The 27,576-nt window shown below is 38.8% G+C and overlaps 2 protein-coding genes across 2 annotated transcripts; one reads left to right on the forward strand and one right to left on the reverse strand.

Moving 5' to 3' along the window:
• The first annotated feature begins 160 nt into the window (after positions 1-160).
• On the forward strand, positions 161-20,932 carry LOC141910865 (uncharacterized). The gene is made up of 20 exons (XM_074801727.1): positions 161-698; positions 1,118-1,211; positions 2,186-2,283; positions 6,611-6,765; positions 7,452-7,670; positions 8,795-8,931; positions 10,687-10,753; positions 11,268-11,362; positions 11,444-11,520; positions 11,850-12,028; positions 12,115-12,324; positions 13,229-13,429; positions 13,898-13,979; positions 14,068-14,202; positions 14,311-14,426; positions 14,920-17,341; positions 17,611-17,746; positions 17,837-18,025; positions 18,100-18,191; positions 18,642-20,932. The coding sequence occupies exons 1-20, from the start codon at positions 607-609 to the stop codon at positions 18,745-18,747; spliced, it is 4,902 nt and encodes a 1,633-aa protein (XP_074657828.1). The 5' UTR covers positions 161-606; the 3' UTR covers positions 18,748-20,932.
• A 638-nt stretch (positions 20,933-21,570) lies between these two features.
• On the reverse strand, positions 21,571-27,555 carry LOC141904129 (guanine nucleotide exchange factor for Rab-3A-like). Its single transcript, XM_074792650.1, has 10 exons — positions 26,833-27,555; positions 26,641-26,731; positions 26,198-26,293; positions 25,977-26,054; positions 25,109-25,351; positions 24,904-25,032; positions 24,645-24,724; positions 24,423-24,522; positions 24,232-24,298; positions 21,571-23,741 (listed from the first exon to the last, which is right to left on the reverse strand). The coding sequence occupies exons 1-10, from the start codon at positions 27,198-27,200 to the stop codon at positions 23,671-23,673; spliced, it is 1,323 nt and encodes a 440-aa protein (XP_074648751.1). The 5' UTR covers positions 27,201-27,555; the 3' UTR covers positions 21,571-23,670.
• Positions 27,556-27,576: the final 21 nt, after the last annotated feature.

Raw genomic sequence — 27,576 nt, forward strand, 5'->3', positions numbered from 1 at the left:
GGGGAAATCCCTTAGCCTATCTCGTTTCGCTCGATGCTAAACACCACAGACAACAAAACATTGTTCAGTCAGTAGTGAAACTAGCCTGGCCGGACAAATATCGGGCGGAAACGCGCACTGACTGCCGCCATTTTGTCTGCGCAACCCGAGTCGAAGTCATTGTTCGACACCCTCTAGGCGCAATCTCGTTCCAGCAGCATGCTCATTATGCTTTTTGTTGGTAGCCTATGAATTTTTGTCGAGATTGTCGTCGTACGTGGGTCCGAAATGCCATCGTCGAGTGATCGCTAGGCCAGCCCGATGGCTGATCGGTCTCGCTATACTGCTATCTAACACACCGACGTGTTATTAGCGAGCAATCGCGTCGGATTATCGCGCTGAGAACGAATAAAGGAGCGGAGAAAGAAGGAGCTCGGAGATAAAGCAGGGTCGCCATACATACGCGCACGACGAGTGACTGTGTGCCGCAGACTTTTGGCTCTAGCCTATTTATCTCTCTCTCTCGGTTAATGATCGTGCGTGGAAATCGCCTCAGCTCACAGTCGATGAGTAAATATATCTATTAGGCTGTTTTATATCGTCGTTTAACCGGGGTGCGCGGGGATCATGGCTAAAATATTGGGCAAAGATCCGTACAGTTACCAGCAGGAATATGCCAGTTTCCTACAGGACGTCAAACGTTTTCACAACCTTCGTTGGTGAGTAGAAAATGAAATTTATCAATTTTTTCGTACTTTTCGACCAATTGAATTATTCCCGTAGATTTCTGGATCATTTGAGGCATCCAAAGCCGGCATCAAATGCCGAGTCGTTGCAGCATCGGCGATGGTTCAGGGCGGGTTCGCAATGGCCATCCCCCTCAACCCCGAGACAATTCAGAAGTTTGGATGTTTAATAAAGATATGCTTTCCGCGTTCAAAATAATCCGGCTACCAGTAGGCCTAGTACACAGAAAAATGATGTGTGAAAATTGGAAATCTTGAGACAATGACAAGCTTGATTCTTAAAAGGGCCCCATTCTTCGCCCTCTGTCCCCCATATTGTCTATAACTGTATCTACAAGTCAAATCTCCCCTCGCAAAATAGTTCATCGGTATTTTAATTTTGTGTATTTCAGCTCGTCGTTTCACAGTATTCCTCGGATTGGAGGCAAAGAAGTCGACTTGTACTTGCTGTATACAAAAGTGACCACTTTGGGTGGTTGGGTAAAGGTGTGTATGCCATGTTGTATGCTAGCTATATATTGCTTTTGAATTTGCCTCCACTAGTAGTACTGACTTGCTGGTTTTCAGTGTACTACTGGTGAATGACTTTTATTCCTGGAAGTAGTAGAATACTGTATTGGTAATTTTCAATGTTGAAGCATTGATTTTGAATTAAGGGTGTTCGCTGATGTAGGGCTAGGTTCACACAGAATGAGTTTGTCATCTTTTTCGGTAAAATTAGCCTAATAAAGCTTTGGTGTTGAGTTTTGGGCAATAACAATTTTTACTCGAATTTGAGATTATCATCCAGTCACACTTATTCCAAATATGGGGTGGCTGGTTTGCTCCGCCCTATTTTGGTCATCATCGTTTAAGTATCCCTGCCTGGCGTAAGTTCCCAGTTCTGGAATAAGAGTTTGTTTTCCAAAATGTGTTCATCTTCTTCTTATAACTCTCTAAGTCAATAGCTTAGCACTTTGATGCTTAAAACAACATGCTAAATGATTTAGCAATGAAACCAATTTCAATCCCAACTTCAAGAAAATCGTTCAATTATATATAAAATGGTTTATGCAGAAATTTGGATTTAAAAATCTGACTTAGCCGGTTTTACTGTACTGATTTCGTTAACTGAGCAAGGAAAACAAAAAGGTCCTAGGCAATGTAATTCAGCAGTACTTTCCTTGGTTTAAGATGAAAAAATAGTTGGAACAATATGAAAATGTTCCATCCATGGAGTTCCTTCTATTCCTGAAGTTATTAGAAAATATTAGCCTCAATTTAGAATCAAGCCCTTTCGATGCTTGGCTGTCTGGATAAGCGAATAGGTGGTATATTATTCTGTGATTAATTGATAGGCCTAGTTTATGGCGTTATGATCGATCTCTTATAATAAGCAGAATTCTTATATTAGACCTAAGTGAACTAAGTCTGTTATTGTTGCTCTGGTCTAATGCCTCGTCTAAATCGGTTCTTTTCAGGTCAATGATGGTCAAAGATGGGAAGAGATTCTACAGTTATTCAACATTCCAAAAAATTGTACGAATGCGTCGCAGGCTTTGAAACAGATTTATTTGAGGTAAGCAATTATTTTCTTTTCTGAAATTGTGTCCTTGATATAAACAAGTGTAACACATCATTTTAGCAGCCAGTGATTAGTGCATTCTTCAGCAGGTTTGTCAGTTGATCTTAGAAATTGTTTATAACTGTGGAAAAAGATGTTTAGTTTTTTGCGTGTTTTTTTACGCTGCGAATAATTTCCCTATCCGAACTGTTTCTAAGTTGTGTTAGGAAATTTCTAAGTTGCGTTAGGAATTCTCTCAACCAGATTTTTACTGAGCCAAATTTTAAAAGAACACCGTCTATCATAGAATTTATATTAGTTTTCAAGATGGCTAGCATGGCAGGCGAAATGTCATTATAGCGCTTTTCACTCACCTTTACTTCCCCAATGGAAAGTTCAAATGTTTATACATTACTTTAGGAGGTTGGTGCATCTTTGTGATTATGGCAGAATATGGGCGGAGACAGGGGGGGGGGGCGAAAGGGTGTAATGCCCCTAAAAATGTCAAGTTGCCCCGAAATTTTACAGGAAAATAAAGAATGTATAACTGTACCAAAAAAAAAAGTTTACACTCATAAGCCTGTTCTTTGTGTTTCCAAAAATGAGTTTATGTTTTGTGATGAGCTTTTTCTTTCGAGGGTGCCCTTTTGATTAGGCCTATATGATACATGCGCTACTTTTGGGGATAACCCTAGATCCAGCCCTGAGAATACTTTGTTTTGGTTACTAGCCTACTTAAAAATAATTTCCGCTTAAAATATTTTGTTGATGCTTTGCTCTATTTTCGAATTCCTATCGATTGTTGATAGGCGTCGATCGCATTGTTATTGAACTTTCCCGTTATTTTGTTTGAATTTCGTCGAGTTGTTTGTGAAAGTATGGCAAATTTGATAACAACAGTCACTTGGCGAAAGTAGTGTTGGATTCTTCCCTGCTTGAACCATTTATCTTAGATTGCCGACTGCAAAATTTCTATTCTTAAAATTCAAACCCTTGTGTTCAAGGTGGCTTCTATATATAACCTGAAACATTTGTCACAATAGATATCCATTCTTCTGATATCGTTGACTCGGGATATTTGTGGCTAATATTGCAGAACAATTTCTTATTGAGAGCTGTATGTAATTCACTCCATTCGACATGATTGTTAGTCATCTTTCTACGACTTTGCCGATTATTTGCTGTAAATCCGCTTCGATGTACCGCTTCATTTCGATGATTTCAAAATGTTCCGTTTCCGCAGACTTTCCGTTTTATGGCTTTCGGGGATTAAATTATGAATTCGAGATGACTCATTAGAACAAATAGTTAGTTCCCTTTTCAAAAATATTATGTCGGGTATTCTCATTGGCCACCCCGTGTATGTGAGCTTATATACTAGTTACATGTTTGTCGTAGAATGTGAGCTAATTCCATAGATTTGTGAGACATTGAAATGTAGGGTTTGTCAAGGCACTGGAGGGAGCCGGATATTGTTATTTGGTTATACATCATGGACTCGCTTAGGAGTGGGCCATAGATGTTCGCAATTGATAAAACGCTATATCCGTGTTGAGACGATACTGCAGAGAGAATCCCATAATAAGAATAATAAAAAGCAGTCCGAAAATGTAACTGGAAAATATTCCTTAAGTTTGCATCATTTTTGATTACTTAATAAATTAGTCTTATTGTCTATAATCTCTGTTGAACTCCACTATTCCTGCAGATGACTGTTAGGATATACCGGGGTAGTTGAATCATTGAATAAACTACTAGCTCAAGGAATACTGAATTCCTGAAGATGATATAGGCCTAATTGAAACGTTGAATAAACTATATATTTTCAAGGAATACTGTAGATGACTACGTACATTAGAATATAGTCGAAACATTGAATGAACTACTAGTGGACAGTTACATTTTCAGACTTTTTTTTTTTCATTACTAAGAGATTCTCTCGACATTAAGGCTTTAGCTGTGTATCAGATTTTCAATTCACTCATAGCTCAGGTATTTGTTACGGATGTTATTACGATACGCCACATAATAGTCAACTCAAATCCTGAAATATGTTATTATGAAGATTGGGCGTCGATCGCAACGTTCGCCATCGGATATAGCGGTATCTCATCGTGAAGTCGATTTAAGAAGAAAAATAAATCCATGGTAGAATATAGGATATAATTCGGCGACGATATGCGTGCATGGATTATGATAAAGTCATGCGAGCACGAATTGTCAAACGGCGTGTGTTTTGAAGCCCGAGCTGTGGCTGCCGTTTCCTAGAAGTGCGCGAACCTTGCATTTGTACGATGGCACTTACTCTTCAATGCTTGTCGTATCCATGGTGATGTATCTATGCACCGGCCGCCGCCACCGTAGATCCGGAGAGATGTCATTAAACTTCTAGGATATGTACGGACGACGAAGTTAATTTTTCACGGTTCGTCTTGATTCGATCATTGAATTAATTACGATTCCGTTGAATGTACAAAGTCTTCGTGTCGCCGATGCTCAGCTCAGCTGTATTAGCGTGTACCGTAAAAGCAATAGGCCCGTAATAAACTTTTTCGTTGACGCTTATTTGTACAGCTTTATTTGAGAGCGCATTTATCATAGAAATGTAGATATCTTGGTTAGATAGAACGATTATGTAGGATGTCGAAAATTTTATGTTTTTTTTTCTATTCGTCTGCCGATAAAACTACTATAGGAGCAAATTTGCCACAACAACACGGGTTCACGCTTTTTAACGTTCATCCCCGACTATTTTTCCCTTTCTCTCTATGCACTAGACATTGAATCCATTACGAACTGCACGTCTGCTTAGCTTACACACGCATAACTGAAGCTTCGTGTATACGCTGCCTTATTCATAGGTTCGGCGATAAACGAGTTCCGCCCCGGAATATCGTCAGCCAGGCAACTGTTCTACATGACGTGTTTGCTTCATCGTCGTTGGAAATTAACCCTTTTACGCTTAATTGCGGCGAATAGTTTTTCCTTTTAGTACAGTCCTCAATTTGAAAACGAAGTGAAGGTATTGTGTATGACAGTATTTAATTTTTGAAATGGGATTTGGTATCGCTGACATTGAATGAAATAGATCTATTAGATTAATTAACGCGGGTTATTACAGTGCTCCAATTGATTATATTTATCGTATCAAATAGAAGTTTTAGGAAATTTAGTCACACCCAAATGCCAGTAGCTGAAATGATTTTATCATTTTTAAAACAAATCTATCGAATAATCAGGTTTATTGATAATTATGTCATGAAAGTTAGTTATAAAAAAGAATGATTTTTTTTCTTGGATTATTTTCACGAATATCTTCTGCATTTCACAAGTGACTAAGTGACACACGCGCTGTAGCGTTGTGAGAGATAGAACGATATTCAGAGACGCTCACAGTTTCTAACAGTAGCTTCACGCGCCGCGTCTGCTCAACAACCACCAGCGGTATATCGATTGCTCACTTGCATACACTATGACAGATTGATTCGCCGGAGAATGTGATCATCGCTTTTACATCTACTGAATCCGCGTATAATTCGTTGACGTAGCCTTTTTCTATAAATCTAAATCGAACGTATCCGCTGCTGCCTACGTCATTCGAATATAGTATGCGGTGCAGTACTAACGTTGTTGTTAAGAATTTACAAATACGGACGTTTTTGGTGGCTGATCCCATTTAACGTATGTTCGGTTTTACTTATATACTCGAGCTACTTGACCGGTTGAAGCGTGCTATTTTCATCTATTGAATAGAGTCCTCCCGGAATCGCATTGCCCTATTATTGAATGCGCACAGCTCACTGCTGGCTTTGTTGCTATGTGAAATTCGTGTCAATGACTCTGAACTAAAACCGTAATGAATGGTGTCTCCTCTCTGGTTTAGCCCTCCTCTTGCGTGGTCGCTGCGAATGATTTCACTTCGTAGTTCTGCTATTTGATCTAGAACATCCTTACCCGACGTTCCGTACGGTAGACTTCTCGATAATCCCGATTTCAATTTTAAATATTGCGGATTTAGCAGAAATAGCGCAATTCCAATGTTCCACAATATGGACCAGCCCCGTGTGAGAGTGGGTGACTGCAGTTTACGTCGCGTCCCTAATGGTTTGCTACCTAACTTAACCATAGGCCTAACCCTGGGGCCAGTTTTATAGACTAGTGTCAACTTTTACCCGGGGGCTAACTCGATTCATTTTCAATTGAGTAAACCCCTGGCTTAAAGTTAATACCAGTCTATAAAACTGAACATAATAGGAAGCTGACTGAAACGGCGGACCGAAATTCCGATGTTCATACGATTAAACGATAAATTATCAGTATTTGCGTCGTTCGTGTTTTTCAGGTATTTAGACGCGTATGAAAAGTTACATTTCCTCGGCGTCGATCCGAATCAACGCAGCGAATTCGAAGACGATGAACGGCCGTCGCGCAAAAAGTCGGTGTCGACGTTTCTCACCGTGCCGATGTACTACAATCACAGGCAACATCACGTTGCAGGTAAAATTTTAAAAAAAACGCTTGATTTCATTCATGAATTTCCTTGCACTCGCAGTCGCCACTGCTGCTGCTGCTGCTCGGCTATTGTGTTTGCTTTTGAATGATGAGTCATTTATGTATAAGTCAAGTTCACCTGTACAAGATATGAATTATAAGCTTCAATTCGAATATCAGCGCATTGAAATTGAAGACAATAGTTATGTAGAATAGATTGTAATCTTAGTTTAACTTAGGACTAGTGCTAAGAAATGGGGCTATGGGTATTGATGAACTGCTGTCCTTGCTTACCGGGAACAATCGATGAAAATGCCTCGCTGTCCCTGCTGGTGTTTTTTTTTTAATGCTATTGGAAATCTATTGCTGCCCCTGAGACATTTCTCCCGTCCCTCTATAAAAAATTGTTATGATCCTTCATTTCTCCTCATCATGTCCTTGAAAATTTACTTTTTTGTCGCTGATGTGGTAATTGATAGGTTGGCAGGTCCGCATTGATGAAATCCCTGCTGCCTAATTAAATTAAACGCACTAACTAGCTTTCCCAATATATTAAGAGAGAATTGTTTACAGAGATTGCTTCAACTTGCACGGTTCAATATCTGACTAGCGTTTTGAGTTTTAGGGTTGGTTACCCGCTCGTGTATTCGTGTTGGCTCACTATGATGATGATACAAAATTTCGAATTTTAGATAACGTTCGAACTGCTAATGGAATGTCAACAGCATTCGCGGCGGTTACTGCTTATGACAAGCTTGAGAAGTCACTACTGTCCGGATTACCGAACGAGGTGGATTTCGCAGTCAACGTCTGCACGTTGCTTTCGAACGAGGGTAAACATACGATGAAATTGACCCGCAGCAACAAATTAGTGGATCTGCTCATGGCACATATCGGAATTTTTGCCGAAGGTATGTATGCCGGCCTACCTACTTAACGTGTATGTGATTTGATGAATTATTCACGTTTATTTATATGGTAAAGCCCACTTAACTTCTTTTTCTCGGAGACCGAGTAAGGTGGAAATCGGTATTCCGACGACCACCGATTTGCAATCTTCAGGCCCCAGTATGTCATGATATTGAATATATGTATAATGTTAGTTAGAGCAGTTAGAAAATTGAAGGGATCGTTCATTTATTACGTACGCATAAAATTTGAAATTTTCAACCCCCTCTGTACGCAAAATCGGCCATTTTTTCGTATACATTAAGCATAGTACGCTATTGCACTGACCCCTCCCCCTCCCCTAATGCGTACGTAATAAATGAATGACCCCATATGGAAATAATGAACTTATTTGTCGTAATCAAAGTCTCGTCATTATTGATTGGCTTATTCTCCTTTTCTCCTTTTCTTTTTATTTGATTCAATAGAAATCGTTCGTGCATATCCATCTTCGCATGTCACTTTCCTCCTTTGTTTCCGTGAACTATCCAATTACCCTATTGTCGGAAGATTGATCGTTTATAGAAGATTGAAATATTCTTTTTCGTTTTAACCGTATTTTTCGTTTAATCCTCGCGTACCTCCCTACTGCATGCGCCTTCCTATTCATTTTTTACAGTTTCATTTTCGTTCTTGATTTCTCCTTGGTTTTGTATAAATCTATTTTTTCATTTTCTAATTTAATAATTGATTTATAAAATTGCGATGAAATTAAAAGAGAAAAAAAAAACAATAATCAATACGTGATATACGTTCAAATGAAATCAAGGCAATGGACTGTATGTGAATATATGGGCAGTGGCATATCTCTAAAGAATGAATAATCCGATATGACTTTCCAACCTGTCGGGATGTCGCGATAAATGGCATTACCGACGATGTGGATTGTGCATTTTATGATGAAATTATCGATGATTGCGGGCGTGCTCGACGATAGCATCGCTGGCGATCGTCGCGTCAATTGAAATCCGTGTAGGCCCCTATTTAGATCGCGACCGGCTGATAAAACGTTTTATTACTGGAGATGAGGTCTCGTCGACGATCCGCTGCCCGTATGTTTGTGTTGAAGGCGTTGTTTTGATTTCAGCTCGTAAACTGTTGCCGGACGACGACGTCGCGTCCACCGCCACTAACGCCGCTGTTCGTTCGTCGTCTATAGGTCCGGGCTCGATGATCGATTTTTACCACCAGTGGAAGAAGACGATGAATCGCGATTTCCTGCGCGTAAGTATTGCTTCGTGTCGTCGTGCAGTGATGTGTGTTTGCTGTTAGGATTAGATAGCCCTTTCAGTGCGTCTACGCCGCAGTGCGGTGTATGAATCAGTGATGGAATTTGCTAGTAAACCGCACGGCGGTGTATTGATGTTATAAGTAAGTTTTTATCTAAAATTGAAAGATAGCAGCACCTGTCAATAGTAAGTTAGATCAGGCCGCTAATCAAACATTTCCCATCTATGTTTTATGTATTTTGGCTGTTTTAATTGGTTGTTATCTTAGGTAGAGTAAGGGAAAACAACTTATATGGGGATTGCTTGTAGTCCGATTACAGTTAAAAAGCTCATCCTTTTGTTAGAAAATTCCGGAAATATACTTAGAGAAATGAAAATTTTGTTCTTTTAGGTCTTAATAAAAGTAAAAGATAACGTCATAGAAAAAATATGAACCAATTGTAGAATGTTAAAGCAAACCATGCACTTTTTCATGACGTTCCTTATTAACGAATACTGGTTTGCTATGCTGTTATGCGCTATAACACGAGTACACCAATGTTGCCATATGTGTTCCTAATCTTATGATTATATTACTATGATCATTTTGTTTTGAGCGGCCATCTGTGATAAGCGGTCATTCAGGTGGTTACCATTGCTAATTTAGCTATTTGAAACTGGGTATAATAGTAGTAGTTCGATGAGATGAAAATCTCATCGCGAATAATCGTGCGACCGAGTTAAGCCTTTCTGCATTGATTATATCGTTTGTATGCGTCGTCAAAAATCTTTGATCCGTTTATACGCGGCGTTTGCATTTTCTCTATCCGTCTATCTCGCTCGTTGCCTTCTGGCCGTATAATTTCATTGCATTTCCCCGAGTATAAATGAATGCGAGCAAGCGCGCGCGCCCGTCCGTTGCACTCAATTATCACTGCGAGCTATTTCGAACGATATTAGACTGTTATATCGTGCCGGCTCGCGATAACACAACCAGCATAGGCACTGGCAAAAGACTCCTTCGTGGCGCGAAGTGGAGCCGTTGAAAAAAATATATAACCGTTGTCACCAGCAGTCGGAGACGTTATTGATTGATTGATGGTCGTGCGATTCTTCTCGGCATTTTCATGATGATAATAGAATTATCGTTGTACCCCGCTGAGTGCCTTCAATAATCTGTATTCTCTGTATTACAATACAAATCATTTTCATTCATCGATGCACTTTTTCTCGGCTGCCGGACCCGTATCGATTAATCTCTGAAAGCTCTCTCGTCGTCGGCGTCGGATCGAACGTAAATGACTGCCGTCGATGATATGAAATATTTCATCGAAAAATAAATTATTCATTCCGGGTGCGTTGATGAAACATTTGAAATAATGCAATTGTTGAAATGAGCAATTTTTTTTATTCATACGCGATTCGTGTATATTAAACTTAATAGGTTTGTGATATGTGCTAAACAATATACTCGATTTGGAAATAAACCAAGTAAATGACGATACGAAGCCACCTTACGAGAAGAAAGGAAATGGTGTACATAAGAATAGGCCCTGGAATAGAATAGTTATCTAATTCAATAGTCCTGCCGGATATGAATATAGCAATACATTTGCTATCATATTTGCAGCCGTAAAAAAGTATGGTTGATACGATTAGTAGTTGTGATGGGAATTCATATTAGTTGCGGTTTTCTTCCTGTATATGCTGTGCTTATTAGAACGCGTTTACATGACTGTATTTACAAGACGTTTTTGGTTTCTGTTAACAGTTCTGGCTCGATGCTGTGGAAAATAAGGAAATATTGGAGCTGCTTTCTCCATCTGGTGCATTTAAGAGTAAGTACTGGCAATTTTTTTTTTCATTTATGGTCTTCGGACTAGAGTCGTGTTTTGACTAGTTCTAGTTGTCTTTCATCTGGCTCTTCTGGATAAATATTTGGTTAATTACTTTATATTGACCCGCAATTACAAAACCCTTGGTAAAGGGGAATTTTTTAGCTCCACTTCTTGGCTAAACTATAGATTTTTTAGAATAGGTTTGAATTGCAAAAGTTGTTCGAAATTCTACCTATATGTACCAAATTTCATGTCACTGCACACTCTGTATAGACAAAATCCATTTATTTTGGGAAGTTGTGGATACATTTTTGATGGATTGTCTTGAACCCATCTTACTAGGCATTTATCTTTTCAATCTCAGCTGACAGGCTTCTTGTTTAATCTCTAAATGGCAACCAATGCCAAGAAACTGGATTCTTCTGCTGTTGTCATATACAGTGGTATTATATCATCTTCATGTTTCGTATGCTTTTCGTCAATGATAGGCGTCTAACTGAGGCATATTTTTCAGTTCGAGATCACGTGAAGCCAGTAATCGGAGAGGAACTATTCAACTTGCAGAGATCGTCGGGCATCAAAGACATCGAAGGACAGCGCGTTTTACAGGTAAATGATATTCCAGATATGTTCGGGTTTATATGAAGTACGCAGTGCGTTGTTCATTACGATGAGAATGTCTCGTTTCAGATGGCGTCGATCATCAGAAATCTTTCATTCGAAGAAGAGAATACATCAGTGCTGGCAGCTCATCATTTAGTTTTCAGGTAATGATAGTAATAATAGTAATTTGATTTTCGCTAAGAGAGAGAGAGCCTATGAAATGAAAATATAAAGGCTGAGTTTACAGCAAGTAGTGATGGTGCAGTCACCGAGCCTACAGGCTGTTATGACTGTGGACCATGCAAAGTGGTTACTGTACCCCAAAAAGTAAAACGAAAGAAACAATTTACTCATGCCATCTAGAATTCTAATTGGAGATTCTAGATAGGAAATAACGAATTAATGGATTAATTAATACACATGCCTCCAAAGATTGAAATCATAACAGACGTGTCAAGGCGTTGTTTTCATTTGGAAATTTATGTTTTTGCAGGTTTTTGCTATTATGTGCTCATTGTAAATACTCAAATTTGCGCCAGATGGGTTTGGACACGCTGGGCAACGTCGCCTCGCAGATGGTTCTCGACCCAATGGATTGTTGGACGACACAGCTTATTCTTCAGACAATCTGTCGGTGCTTGGCTTCGCGTGACAAGTTTTCCGTCATCAGAGGTAAATGCCGATCACAAATATTCCGATTACAATTTTCGGCTGTATGTTCATTGATAGTAAAAGTATTGGCCGTTTTGTTTATTCAGGTATGGAAATATTGAGCAAATTGTGTCAGGTCGAGGCGAACGAAGACGTCATTGCCGAAAACCTCGAATTGAAAGTTTACGAAGATATCGTGTCGATGTTAACGATATTGGATATACAGTTAATTGTCCACACGCTTGAAGTGCTGTATCAGTTGTCGGAGCTCGGCGAAATGACCACTACACAAATTAGTATGGCCGAATCAAGTGTCGGTAAGTGCTTCGAAACAACGTGTAGCGTGTAATATCCTGATCTAGCGAGGTGTTCGTTTTAATGAGGATCTCTCTATCGCTGAATAAATAATATTTGCTTCGCGCGACTGGTAGACTGATGTATTCTCAGTTGTTCAAAGTTGATTATTGAAACCAACGATTGCGGATATATTAGTTTATGCTAACCCTATTTTGAGGTTTTGAATAAACCTTATCATCAGAGAAATGGAAATGAAAAAAAGGAAATGGCTTCCTTTATGTTGTTGCGATAATAAGTAAATGTCAGTTTGATTTTCTGTTATGTTATTGTGGTCCAAAGCTGGACCTGTAGTCTTGTAGGATGGGCATTTTGAGTTAGCCTTGGGGTTCATTCATCTAGGTGACCTTAAGTACTCGAAACTTTGAAAAACCTTTGCCTTGATTATATACCACCAGACTTGTTGATAAAACTAGGCTTGAATCACAATACAATCTAAGCTGAAGACCGTAAACTTAATCGCTATTTGACTGTTAGACTGGTATTAATCTCAAGTATTTTTGAGTTCATGAGCAAAACCCACAGTTGATTTAACCATTTATTTTCTGACAGTTTTGAAGTTTTCACTAAATTCTTCCATCATTGAAACCAAAAAAATTATTATGATTTATTCAATTTTTATATGTATTAACTAAAACTTTTCATTAAACCGAGCAATTTATCATATCGTCATATCATTATTTACCATCAAAGAAGGCCACATACCTAATACACACAGGCTCTTAGTTTCGATATTTTATGTCCTTCGTGAAGTAGGTACTTCACATCATACCAAGGTACCGCTATTGAATGTGTTTTTGATTAGTGTGCTACGATAAAATGTATAACCCTAATGTATCATGAAATTCTCTTGATTTCGTGTTTCAGATTTACTGGTATCACTGGTAACCGTTGAAGCTCAGTCGTATGGTCAGAATGCTTTAGTTGGTATAAAGGTCGTTGAACACGCTCCGTCACCTGCCGAGGCTGCTGCTGTAGCTAATGTGTCATACAACAGACCACTGCCGAACACGATGCGACCGAGACCCATGCGTGGTCCTGTGCAGTCTGTTCAATTCATGCCACAAAGTACGTTATAATGTATCTAGATATTGGGTTCATGAGCTATTTAGAAAATATTTCCAGTGGCAAATGGTTTTAATATGGGATTATATTGCACTAGTTAATATCCAACAAAATTCTTTAATTGGTGGACCTTGACTTTATAAACTTATGGGGCTCCTACAGGCCCCTCAAATCCCTCAAATTCCAAAATTCAATTTTTAGGGTATGAAACCCTCAAATTCTGATTGTTAGCCCTTGGCCCCTCAAATTCTGAAAATGCGCCTTCAGAAATCATTTTCATCGCGTATTTCAACAACAAGGAGAACAATTTTCAGGAGAACAATTCCTTAAAGTTTCTTTCTATTCATGAATACATTGTGTCTATGTTACATTTACAGCAGTCGCTCTGATTACTGTATGCATGATTGATTGGCATTTTATACGTCATTGTCCATAACTAAGGACATATTTATATTCAATCTTTATTTTCAGGGCAAGTTGTTAGTACCAGACCAACATTACCTTCATTACAACAGAACCAAGATACCGAAAGCGAACAATTCGCTTGTAATTGGTAAGTTTCGAAATACAACATCAGATTTCTCCTACACTAAACCGTTTAAACCGTTCGTAATAACGTCGTTATTCATGTATTTGTGAAGGTTGCGAGCTCATTTAGAATCATCGCCTATATACAGTATACCACGAGTAGATTTGTATAATTCCTATCTGGCCGCATGTAACTATCACAATGTATCGGGTGTCATCTCAACTACTGATTTCACGCGCTGCGTTCGGTAAGTGTTACGACGAACTTCTAGTAACGTGAAAAAACGGCTTTTAATGTCGTACATGAAATTGCATAGAAATAAATGTATAATCCAAGTTTTAAATATGATTTACAGGCTGGTGTTTTCCAATTCCGAATGCATCAAAGTGGACAAACCCAATGGTATGGCTGAAATGCATTTCAAAGGAATAAGACGGAGACCTGTACCTTTATCATTTCCTCCCCCTTCAGGTAGTTACATTTGATTTGCTCAGAGTATTTTTGACATGCCGTAAAAATCCTTACGATAATGTTTATATATACATTGATACCTAGTTTGCGTTATTTGAGGGTTTCTGTATGAGTTGATGTGCACTACATCGTCAATATTGGCATTTCAAGATAATTTCGACTATCATTGTAAATCTTGGAGTTTATTTTGTAATGAAATATATTTCATAACTTAATTTGATAATTTCGAGAATTATTTTTGAAATGTGCATTATGTCATCGATATATCGGGCTAGACTGTTTGCCGGTCAATTCAATTATTGATATTCGAATCCAGAATAACTTAATTGATCCTTCATATCATATGATTTGTATTACATTATTTATTGTCGACAATATCAAGCAATATATGCGTTTTTTTTTTTTTTCAAGCGCCAGTTAACTTTTAAGTTAGTTTTCTTGTGTCGTTAGCCATTTACTGAAAAATTCATCGTTCGTTTGACGTTTGTTTCAGGGATCGGATCGATGGTGCGGTCGACGAATCAAGCTCTGCCATGCCGTCCAACTGTAGCCGCTTCACCTCAAATGATGACTCCTCCGATGTCTCCATCGGCTCCGAGATATCCATCTCCGCTACCGGCGTCGCCGCAGCGACCATCCAGTACAGCTAGTAACGACAGTCGTTCATCCATAATTCATTTACAACTGCAAACACCACCAAAACTTCCATCACCGTTAGAAACTAGTCCGCTCCGCCCGAGTCCGACTGGAAGTCCCATCAATCAAACTGGTCAACAACTACAACAGCAGCGCGATTCGAATCTAGTGCGCACCCTGCTCGCGAGTAAAGTGACGCAGAACTTACAGTTAGCTCGTTTGCAACAGAGCGCCTCGCCACCTAGTAGTACATCTTCCACGACAATGCATCCTGCTGCGTTTCAGAACACGCCCCATACTGCTGGACCGATGCAGTATCCTGCTGGCCAGGCATCGACGCAGCATAACAAAATGCCTCCTCAGGGAACTGCGCCGCGGCCATCCATGTCACCGAATGCGCTATCTTCATCGGCGTTCGGAGTTACGAATCCATATCCCCCATACGCATCTAGTCAAGGCCAGTCGCCGCCGGAAAAGTCGTCCAATAATAACAATAACGTTAACCGCAAACGAAGGAACAGTTCACCGACTGGATCTACTGGTTCGAACACGAGTAAATCATCCCGATCAAAAATCGTTCGTACGAAATCTCCATCTCCGATACGATCTCCGTCGCAGTGTCCGTTATCTCCGCGCGCGTGCCAGTTAGAGGTGTGCGGCGACGTAGAACGCGCTCAAGACATCGTCAAAAACGACAATTGCGTTCACGAGGCGATCATCGAACGCGTCGAAAATCAGTGCTCGCCGCGATTCTCCGGACCGAATCCTGTCCGCGTGGATAGCGCCGCGTCGCGTAAAGACAACGACGCGAATGAGAGCGACGAAACGAGCGACTCGCAATCCGAACGAGTTGACGAAAAAAACGTTCACACGGCAGCTAACCAGTGCACGAATCAAAGCGAAAACTTCGATGAAGCCGAAAAGACTGTTTCTGTGATTCATCAGAGCAACGAACCCGTCGAACAGGGTAAGGCGGATATTATTACGAAAGAAATCCTAACAAACAAAGAATCTCGTCAACCCGAATATCCCGTGAACGGCGACGCAAAGAAACCGGTTCTTGAATCGCAGTCGTGCGCCATTCGGAAGACCGCGCTCGGCGTTTCGTCGGCGAAAAAACTGGAAAGTGATCTCTTATCGAAGCTCGACGAAAAAGATCGGGCATTGGAGAACGTTCTCGAAAAAGTCAGTCCGAAGTCGGAGAAAAGAGTAATCGTCAATGGCTTAAATCATATGGAAAACGGCGATTGTCGTCATCACATCACTGCTGAAGAGAAAATCCTGCCATGTTCAAAAATCGATCATCAAAAATTGCTTATAAAGCAGAACTATCTGAATGAGATTCCGGAGGATAACTGCAATTCCAAAGTTATCGTACGAACTAATGGCCCAATTGTGGCTAACGGTTATCTAAGCGGTAGTGATAGCGATGAGGTGGACGGCGGCTTACCGGACTCGAACGGCGTCGATGACGACCGAAAACCGGCCGATTTAGATAAAAACCATTCAAATTTACCGCAAGACGCGTCTTGTGTAAATAGCAACGCCGATAACGATTTCATTTCCGAAACGAAACGCGTTTCGAGCGATAAAGGTGTAAACGATACAACGGACAACAACGGTGCAATACAGGGTGTTCCCGACGCGGCGGCGGCGAACGTTAACAAGGAAACGTGTTCTTTACGATCGGACGAATGCGCGAATATAAACGGCGAAAGCTTGCTCGACAGCTGCTCCGAGGACTACATGGAAATAGATGAAATAGTGGAAGAGGCCGCTGAAGGTGCACAATGCTACGACAATCCCGGTGCCGCGTCGGCGGCGGATGCTTCAACGACGAAACAATCAACCATCACCACAACCACGAGTCCATCCAACGAGGAGAATTCCACCGGCACGTCCGCGTTATCGTCGTCGGCGGATGTAGATCCGACTCGAGTGATACAGTCGAGCGACGTCGCGTCGTCGTGCGCGAGTTCCGAATGTGCGTCTGATTCGGTGAGCGATTCAAATCCGCCGTCGTCGTCGGTAAGCGATAACATTCAGTTGACCAACTCCGTGAACATTCCGCTGACGAGCGTCATTAATAATTTGGACCAAATAGAACCGGATGGCGTCGCCGGTAAAAAGCCCGACAAGGTGGCTCCCGGTAAGGGCAAAAAGTCGACGAAAATTGTGCGTAGTCGCGAGAACAGTATTGAGTCGCGTAGATCTTCAACTCAAAGTGTTTCCAGTAGCGCGGGACCTGAGTATGTCTGCGAATGGAATGGCTGTAAAAAGTAAGTCCCGACGAAAACGTTGCTTCGCTGTTTTAGAAATATTCTAGAAATTTAGCATTCTGTATTTCAATTTTGCTTTGACTTTGGGAACAATTTGTTTTGACATGACCCTTTGAATTTAAAATTTTCTTGGGGCAAAATATGAACTCGAAATAAATTCTTTTGAGGATATCTTGAAAGATGCACAATGCATGATAGCTGTACATAAACTGTGGGAACTAACTGGTTGTAATAAGTGCACTTGTAATTGAATACGTCTTTCATTTTAGATGTTTTGAGTCTGCTAAACAAGTATTCCTTCATGCGTTCAAAACTCATTTGCACATATATCCTGGTGGTTTATGTCTGTGGGAAAGTTGTGATAAATTAAGACGGCAAAAGTATTCTCTCATAACCCACGTGCAGGTAAGAAGAGATCTCTTTTCGACAATCTTGAGCCCTGTATTTGGCAATTAGTTTAAGATGATTCAGGCTGCACATTTGTATTAATTTCAGGATCGGCACTGTACCGAACAAGCATTGAAAGCTGCAGCTCTAAGACGACAACAGATTCACCAGTCAGGAGCTGCACCAGTAGCACAGACTAGTCCGGCCCCACCGATGCCGCCTCCTGTTTATCCCCCGGACGCCGCTCTACAAGCGATCAAGCGTTTCACGGCAAAACCTCCGTTTCAAGAATTTGTCGTAAGTTGACGCCAATTTTCCGTCGATGAACTGTTTATCATCAGATCTGTAAGAATTTCTTTTTTTCCCGACAGGACACGAAAGAAGGCCCGGTGACTAAACACATTCGACTCACTTCTTCGTTGATATTACGAAATTTAGCCAGGTTTTCCGCTCACGGCAGAAGGTAGGTAATCGCGATTCAGAAACAAAACGAACAATTTGTGAATCTCTAAAGACATAAACATTCAAAGACATGTAAAAAGTACAAATAAACCTGTTTGCCGATTTGGTTTCCCATTGGCTCCTATGTCACACACTACAATTCTAGAACCATTTGATATCGAAGATCAAGTATTAAAAGCGAGATTTGATGAACTGCATCAGAAACCACTGGCATAGTGGATGTTTCGCACAGATATTTTTGCAGCATTGGCACCGAATTTCCGATTGTACTTTTTTAACATGTTAATTTTATGAAAGTGTTACAAATTGAAAATCGCTGTACATAATATCTACTAGGGCAGGAGTCTCACTATGCCATTCGATATGAACTTTTGTCGGGACCATGGAAATCATCTCGAGCATTTAGTCTAATTTTCCACGGATGGCATCATATCATATATTTTCGTTGCAGTTTGATAAAAAGACATGAACATCATTTGACATTGGTTGCTTTAAGCGGTGTAGAATCATCGACCGCTATTAGTAACTGTTTATGGGAATTACATCAGCATCATTGATCGCGCGCAAGCGTGCTTGCATTCGTCATCATCATCGACGTCATCATAATCCAGTGTTGTTTTATGTACATGTGTGTGTATATATATTTATAATAAGTATGGAAAGTGTCCTGGAATGTCGTTGTGATGGTGGATTTGATGAATTCCGTAGTTTTGGAAATCGCAACGGAGTATTTAGCGAACATACATGACAATGTTGGAGCTGTATTGGACGACAGTCTTGTAATCGTTTGTTTACGAAAATGTGGATTATATTGTACAGCCGATTGATTCAAGATGGCCACAAACGTTTACTTAACTGGCATGCTGGATATGCTAGTTTCGTTCGTCGTCGTACTAAAAAATGATTTTGGTAACTTAAGTGAGAAAAATGGTGCGTTGGCAGATATTCGATGAATTTCTATATACTTCTGAAAAAATATTTGATTACTTATAACTTAAAATGGTCTGTTTAGTTATTCATGTATGAAATTACGAATAATTGTTTCTCGGTGAAGTACCTTTTACAGTTTTTGAAAAGCTCCTACTGATGACTTGTGTGTACTGAAAAGACTGATGAATTGACTGCAATCTGGATTCCAATTGCAAGAAATTGACTCATAGCCATGGGGATTTTTGTACTTGATTTATTTATGTTGTTATAACTTATTTTAATTGGGCATTCTCAGATTGGTCATTTACAAATTTTCGCTGACATCAAAGGGTAAAGCTTGTCTGTAGTCTTGTAGAATCAAACTCCTCTGATGCAGTTTTTACGGCACTCTTTTTCAAGTTTGTAGACCATTCGGCATTTTATTGTATCAATGAAGTAAATTTGAATATCCTGAAACATAGATTCAACCTCAAATAATAACTGGATCTCAGTGCTTTGATCTTGTACCAAAACGTTTTTGGTCCTCGAATTTTATGATATGATATATTAATTATATTCGTCGGGCTAGACCTGTACTACCGGTAGTACCTGTATCATCTGTGCAAATCGATGTAACATTTTGCTGTTGCCTTTTGAGAATTATATTATATAGCATTTATTATTTTGTCTCTTTAATTAATGTTTTCTATGATTCAAAATATGATTAGATTTCTGTTCATTGTCATCTTGATTATGATTATTATTATCATTATTATTAGTACTATGATTATCATTATTATTTATCATTTTGTATTTATATCTAGTAGTACATCTACAAGAGCTTTTATAAGGGGGATTTATGTACTGAACCGAGAAGAATTGTACAAAATTTGCTCTAAATTGAAATTGATTGTAAAAATGTACAAAGCGTTTTTCTAATGGCTTGTACAGAATTGCATTACCAGTGTGCGGGATAGGGCATGCGCATTGAATCAAAATGGGAACTGGGAGGGATTTTGTCGCTGTACATGCGTGAACCGTTCGTTCGAAAGCCATGTAGACTCCGATTTACGGGAAAGTAAACATTGCGTTCGAATTTCAATTCGTGAATTCACACGATATGAATCTGTTCTAGTTGACACGGTAACGAAGGGTCTACCGATGTATTATGTGAAAGTTGTGAATATTTGTAAAACTAAATTGTCACATTCGTAGTTGCCGAGACATTTTCATCTTTCATATTTCGTGATTGTGAACATCATTTAGTAAATGTGGGTAAATAGGGGTTACTACTACATGCAGTATATTTATAGTTGGAAATAATATATAGATTTGATCATTTGTATATGTTTGCCGCACCTTATGTTTGTGTTTTCATAGCTATTGAGCATGTTTTCTGTTTTTTAAGTCATTAAACTGTAAATATTATATACATATATCTGTATAAATATGAATATAATTATAAGAATTGTTTGTAAATATCCTATCATTTCATGGATATTTTCATTGTCACAAATATATCTCCGCTAAGCATACCGACTCATTCCATACAGGTCAGAGCGATGGCACGGTGCAGGAATGAGAATGCCACATGATGATATTACTTAATTGAATAAAAGTTGTCGAAAAAAAGAATGATACGTACATCATCATCATCATCATCATCTTTCATCATCATCTTTCATCTGGATGACAGTGATTGAAAGATCAATGGAGACAATATAACAAAAAAGAGATGATAGCATTTATAGTTTTCTACGCGAAAACAATTCATCAATGTTCATGAATGACTATTGTGAATTTTAGAGTTATATTTAAAAATAAACTATTAAGTATGCAAAAATTGTTTTGGTTGAATCAATGCTAGTATCCATAGATCTGTCGCTCGGAACTACCATTTCAGGACATACAAACAGGGATGAAACTTCAATGGAAGATATAATAGCCCTCTGACTTTTGGGTCCAAGAAAAGTATGTGGTACTACTGAGAGAGGCAAATCCAAGGTTGGAATACAAATTTCTTTACGAAAGAGAAGGAAAAGTCGTGACGATGAATATTCATTTGACATTAGCAATTATCTGACTACGCAAGGTTTTCTGTATTAGCTGCTTCGATCAGAGAAAACAGGTAATACACAAATTCTAGGGTCTATACAGAGCTAACCCTAGATTTTACTATCCTCTGGCTTAACAGATGACTTCTTAGTGGCAATTGGATTAGTACCTGGACACAATCGTTCACAAGAAAAACCAACTGATGTGTTCACCCAACAATCCTTCAAGGTTTATTCGACCCTCGGAGTAGACACTAACCCCATGTATAGCCTTTATTAACACTTTTTGAAAGGGTTGTTGGAATGCCTGGTGTTTGTATGCCATGTCAATTAAAGTTTCTGGTGAAATCCAACACACAAGAAGCCGGAAAGAATGAACATATTTAAAACTTATAGAATTTATTAGTTTTACTCATCCATATATATATTATAACACATGTCATTCAAATCTACTGGTACATCTTAGAGCAGCATAATTCCATGTGTGTTTACAAATAAATGATTCTAAAATAAAATCGTGCTTTTTACGCAATAACAACTTATTCCATTACTCAGTGTAATTCAAATGAATTAAGAGACAAGTATCGAGGAGCAGTTTAAAAAATACACTATCACAACTTTCATTGCTAACAGCAGCCCATAGTCTAATGTAATTCTCAAATGTTGAGTAAAGATTTATTTGAAATACTGGTGATAGTTGACTAAATGGACTAACTGTTGGGTAATGGGTCTGGCTAGTTTCTTCACTGGAAAGTACACAATAATAGACTTGAGCTATATAAGTATATATACATGTATTATGTCTACTTACATGAAGCATGTTAACATGAAAAGGTTTCATGTGGTGTGAGGTACATAACTAATAATTGATATAATCACAGGTTGCTAATAACTTTTACAAAATGGAGATTAATGGAGGTGCTAAATTCTGCTGCGCATTCCATAGTTGGTAATATGCGACTAAAACTGAGTTGGTTGATTTTCAGCGGAAGAGGGTCTTGCTTGATGTAAGCTAATGAAATCATGCTACACTCGGGCAAGATAATATTTGTTATTGCTATTTGCTCGATAAACAACTTAAAATCTAACAATCCTCCAAATAAAAAATTGTGAATCTAAATACTTCATATTCCAGGTGAAGGGCAAGAACAAGATAAGGATAATAAAAGATCAGATCAAGATGTAAAAATCCTTCTACGCATGACAACAGTATTATTCTAGATACAATGTTATAGTGTTAGTAATCTCTACATACATTGATATACACAAATAACAATTGTTCTTTCAGTAAACATCTAAAATCGCATTGCTATAAGTAACATCGATGCTTTTCTTCATTCGGCTTTCTGATAAAAACCTGCCTAGAACTCACCTAGGGATTGTAAGCAACTTTATGACGAGAATGAGCATTCAATACCCTGGTTAATCTCATATAATGACTCTTCAGGCCTAGTAGTGGAACATGTACATATAGTTACACTAGTTTAACATCTGCATATGATCTGATCTACAATATACATGTACAGTACATGTATTACAATGTGCATAGAAAAATACAACTATTACGAAATGTTAGAATCGATGATCGAATCTTCATACAGAATCAATGCAAATGGCCATTTTGAGGTATTCGTAACTCTGCAGATAATAATTTCTAATCTAAACACAAATAATGAATAAATAAACGTATTGATTGTCTTCAAAAGAATTAAGTAAGTGAGATAGCTACATTGAAAAGAAGCCATGTTTACAATTTACACTTTTATGGATTTGATCATGTACGGATAAAAATATGATTACAACATATCAGCAAGTAAAACATAATATTCAGTAACACAACATTGCTACCGCAATATTGTTGGAAACTATGCATAATTTGAAGGGCAAGAGAAATCAGTTGTTCAGCAGTGCCCATTTGAGAATCTCGGATAAAAGGAGCCCCACTTCACAAAATCCCAATAGGAGACAGCTGACAATAAAATGTGTAACCCGTTTTATGAAAGCACCAAAAAACATAAAACAATCTCTGTTATTGTTAATCGCGAGCTAAAATCAGACATCACTTCATAACATTATTTATTTCTACCTAACGTTATACCTGACACTTACCCCGGTAGTTATGATTCCTAGACAAATTTGATCATTATTTAACAGAACCTCATTGTGACTTACATCATTAGTGTTCCATAATTGCATAACAACAAGTATTTTCATTTTCGTGGAAATCTACGAATTAAGAGCCGAATCAAGTTACAGTGAGTTCCGAATTCAAACCCAAAACTAGTTCGGTTCCGACCCATAAGCCCCAAAGTAAAATTCAAACTTTGGAGAGAAACGTCGCTGAAAAAATTTTTGTGTCGAATCTAAGCCTTCATTCACTGTGAAGGCCAGGTCCTGTATAGTGATTAAGTATCATGCCTTTTCACTCACAGCCACTTGTGTTACTTTTGACGTTTTTTTAAAAATAATGTACAATGTTTTGATTTTTTTGTAATACCGAAAAAGTATTTTGAATCATCAAAGCACACTGAGACGCGCTAATGCAATTTCTTTCCGGAGACGAATAATTTCCCAATAGATTTCATTATCTGAAAAATAGAAAACGAGAAAGGAGTGATTTTTAGAGTGGTAGATCATGATAATAATAAATACAACAAACAGCAAAGCAGCATTAAAAGGTTTTCTGCCTTGCTGGTTTTCTGTGCCTATTACAAAGTACCGGCAATCTAAATACACCAGTGACTTAAGGTTAAGAGATATTTAAGTCAACATTTATGTCCTGTAAATCAGCAGACACAGGTACACACAATACAAATGGTTGTTAAAATTGTGAAATTTAGAGGCTTAAAAAGTGACTTAACGCTGAGGGTCTGATCCAAATCAATCAGCTGTCTTCAGAGTTGGAACCTCCAAAATCAAAAGGGCTCTTCACTGCATGATCTGACGTATGTCATAAAATAATTTCTTTCAAATGGTTCCATTGGTTCAGCCTTTATCTTGCTCACACAGTCGGAAGGTAAAGTACCCCCTTTCACTCCACGGGCAATGGAGGACAATTGAATCCACATTCCTACTTACCTTCACTTTTGACTAATCCTTGTTGTATATAACGGATGTATGTGTAAAAATTACAAACTGCAGCAATCTGAAAAAATTGACGTAGTTACATTGTATACGATACATGAATGAAACACGGTCGAAATTTCTAAGACGGTATCAATTCGGTTAGATGATAGCACAGGTTTGAAATCTTCACCGGCAATACTGACCCTATTCCTTGCTAATTGACAAATGAAATGCCAAGGACCGGTATCGCAAAGTCGAATTCTATGTTGACACGAACGATTCGTTTCCATTAAAGAACACTTCCTGGAAAATTGCAAAGATACGCTGCTCTTAGTCGACAGCAAATATACTCAAGTTGCACAAGGAAAAACAACACTTGCACATGTGCGATGCAATCGGAGTATTACGACAGCTGCGGCACTTACCGGGGAAATGTATTTTTTCCAGGAATTAGTTCGATGCTTAGAGTATTGTTCTTCACTGTTTCTAAAACTCCGGATGACAGCTAAAACAAAAACAAAACGAATACTACTTCAGATTGGTACCACCAGCATGCAATCTATCAACCAGTACAGATATACAGCATAACCTCGATTTTCAAATGTAGTATTTGAATATCTAACTGCAGAAGTCTCAAATTTGGTGGGCTAATTACGAAATATCACAGCAACATTTTGAACTCACATCTTTATTCACAAAACTAATACACGGCAAAACATCTTCTTGCAAGATTCGATGAAGGAACACGTGTTTGTGGTCTAAAGTTGGAGCACATTTCCAATTCAGAAATTCTTGCAAATACAACGGATCTGTCTGTGAGTCGAAAATGAAGAATGAATTAAACACGAATAGAGAACCGACTGATAGAGAACTAACGATAAATACCCACCTCTCCTCGAACGTTAGGTTTATCAGCAACAGTTTTCGGATTATTGATATCGATATCGATGACGTCGACAGCCATCGATTTGATATCGTGATGGGAAGTAGAGCGGCGGTGACCTTTCATAAATGATGCTTTATCTTTCTTCACGCTGTCGATCTGCGGGTGCAGATGTCGATTGGGCATACTGGGCGTACTCGTTATCACTAGAGCTTTCAAAGCGGTTACTTCCGCATCCAACACTTCAATCTACAATCAAAATACGACATTTCAATGGTAGGAGAACATAGCTGGCCAGCGCCTTACTGTATTAACCGTCTCATAGGTTTCAGAGATACTCATGCAAGCATTACGCTTGCAGTCACCCCTGAGGTTTCTTCCAACCTGTGGCATCTTGAACCTACCCGACCAAATCAGGTCCACGGTTCAAATACAGCTAGAAGTAACAAATAAAGCAGATGACTTGCACAACATACTGACATACTGGTATGTTTCAGCTAGTTCTGCTAGTCCACAAGGATGTGACAAGTGAGGTCATCACTGTAGAAATGCAGCTAGAAGTTACGAATAAAGCACATGTCTTGTTGGGTAAACTGACATGTGTTAGTGCTAGCCAAGGATGTGACAAGTGAGCTTGTCACTGTAGAAATGCAGGTAGAAGTCACGAATAAAGCAGATGTCAAGTGAGGTTGTCACAAAAAAGCCCAGTCTTTGCATCTCAGCCATACCTCACAAAAGCAAAGCAACACATTTCACATTCCTATACCAATATGAATACCGGTACCAGAAACCGTTACCTTTGTCCAGAGCTTACATTTGACTGTGAATACATGGTATGTAGACTAGATCATACCAGTTTAAGTATCAAATATACCTTAGCATTAGCTTCAGCGAGCAGTTTCTCTTGGTGCATTCTTTTAACGTTAGCATCTTGAACCATTCTATTCGCTTCCTGCAATTGATTGATTTGATTTTCATAGAAGATGATTTACATATGATAATCATTCCTGTTATCTGTGTACAGAGTTTCTAATTCATCATTAGAAAAAGAAAAGACAGTCATTGTTGGCTAAACTCTCTTAGAAATGGACTCACCTCAAAAAGACTAGCAGTAAGATCTTCCAGTTCTTTTTCCATCTGCACTTGAACCTGACTTAATTTTTCACACTCTGCATCTTTTAACTGCAAAGCCTACAATAACAAAAGATAACAAATATCTTGCATTCATACAAACGACTTTCATGCAATTCATTCAATGGAATAGGAATCCAGTAAACACGAAGCTACTTTTCATAACATCTAATACAGGAAAATGAGGACCTTATCATGTCTCCAGAAAAACTTAGATTCACCTTCAGGGTTTATTTCTGACACAGTTTCGAATTCCTCACTCACCATATTTTAAGAAAATTAAGATAAATTCTATTAGAATCTGAAAAGAAATCTAATATCACAGTCGTAATGCACACTATCTGTGCCTAATTAGTCGATCAATCCTCAATTGCCGCAGTCCTTATTCATTATTCGAATGAACTTACGTTTTGTGCTTTTATCAGTTCTTCCTTCAACCGTGTATAAGTTTGTTCACGTATTTCTAATAGAGATCCGCTTCTTCTCCGAACTTCAAATCTGCAATATCGATACATTTTTCGAAAGAGCTTAGAATTCGAGGATGTGATGATTCTCCGTAATCAAATTCGGCTCAAGGAATTCGACCTGTCTATACTTACCCATCTTCCGCACCGCCGTTGACTAATGTAACCGAATTCTGACTAATCGACGTCGGATTTTTATCACTTTGAGAACGCACGTGGATTCGCCTTCGCACGGTGTCCTCACTAGGATAACAAACATTTTTATCCACGTTATTGTCGTGAATTTGTTTCTGTAGCGCTTGTCGAAACTCATCTAAATCGTAACTGCACTGATTAATGCCCGCTATTTCAGCCCCGCCGGTCACTCCTTCGACCGCATCTGCCGTGCTCGTTAGAGTTTTTGGCGCCGTCGAAGCAAGAACAGAGCTCGATTTTTCGGAATCGGGTGTAGCTAAATCAATCTCTTGAAAACTGTCCGAAGGTTTTAATTCAGCCATATCCATGAATCTTGAATGCCCAAATCAAATAAATTGGCCAACTTCAACAATATTTAATAAACAGACTTCATAGAGCGGACAGCATGTGTGCGTGCATAAGATTCATTAGGGGGCGTATTAAGCCTATTTTAGTGAGGTTGAGAAAGAGTCTCGATGGAAGAACAAGATTAATAGATTAAGATAGAGGTATTATTCAATAGGTCGCTAGTTTTTCCCTCTTATTGTTCTTCCGAAAAACTTCGATTGTCCTTCCTTCATAGTAGCATAAGTACTATTTACAAGCGTTTCTACAGTCCACATCAGCGTCAAATAGAACCAAAACACGGTTAGAAAGGAGAGAAATGGGTGGATATTCGATCATTTTGACAGTTTACAACAGTTG

The sequence above is a fragment of the Tubulanus polymorphus genome, chromosome 1, assembly GCF_964204645.1.
Source record: "Tubulanus polymorphus chromosome 1, tnTubPoly1.2, whole genome shotgun sequence".
Taxonomy (NCBI): Eukaryota; Metazoa; Nemertea; class Palaeonemertea; order Tubulaniformes; family Tubulanidae; genus Tubulanus; species Tubulanus polymorphus.

Excerpts from the sequence above, each read along its gene's own strand:
- LOC141910865 (XM_074801727.1), top strand. The coding sequence starts at position 607 with ATGGCTAAAATATTGGGCAAAGATCCGTACAGTTACCAGCAGGAATAT. Across the intron at positions 10,754-11,267 it reads TCCATCTGGTGCATTTAAGA|TTCGAGATCACGTGAAGCCA; the intron begins GTAAGTACTGGC and ends CATATTTTTCAG. Across the intron at positions 17,342-17,610 it reads GAATGGAATGGCTGTAAAAA|ATGTTTTGAGTCTGCTAAAC; the intron begins GTAAGTCCCGAC and ends CTTTCATTTTAG.
- LOC141904129 (XM_074792650.1), bottom strand. The coding sequence starts at position 27,200 with ATGGATATGGCTGAATTAAAACCTTCGGACAGTTTTCAAGAGATTGAT. Across the intron at positions 25,352-25,976 it reads TCGCTGAAGCTAATGCTAAG|ATTGAAGTGTTGGATGCGGA; the intron begins GTATATTTGATA and ends TTTTGATTGTAG. Across the intron at positions 24,523-24,644 it reads GGAAAAAATACATTTCCCCG|GAAGTGTTCTTTAATGGAAA; the intron begins GTAAGTGCCGCA and ends GCAATTTTCCAG.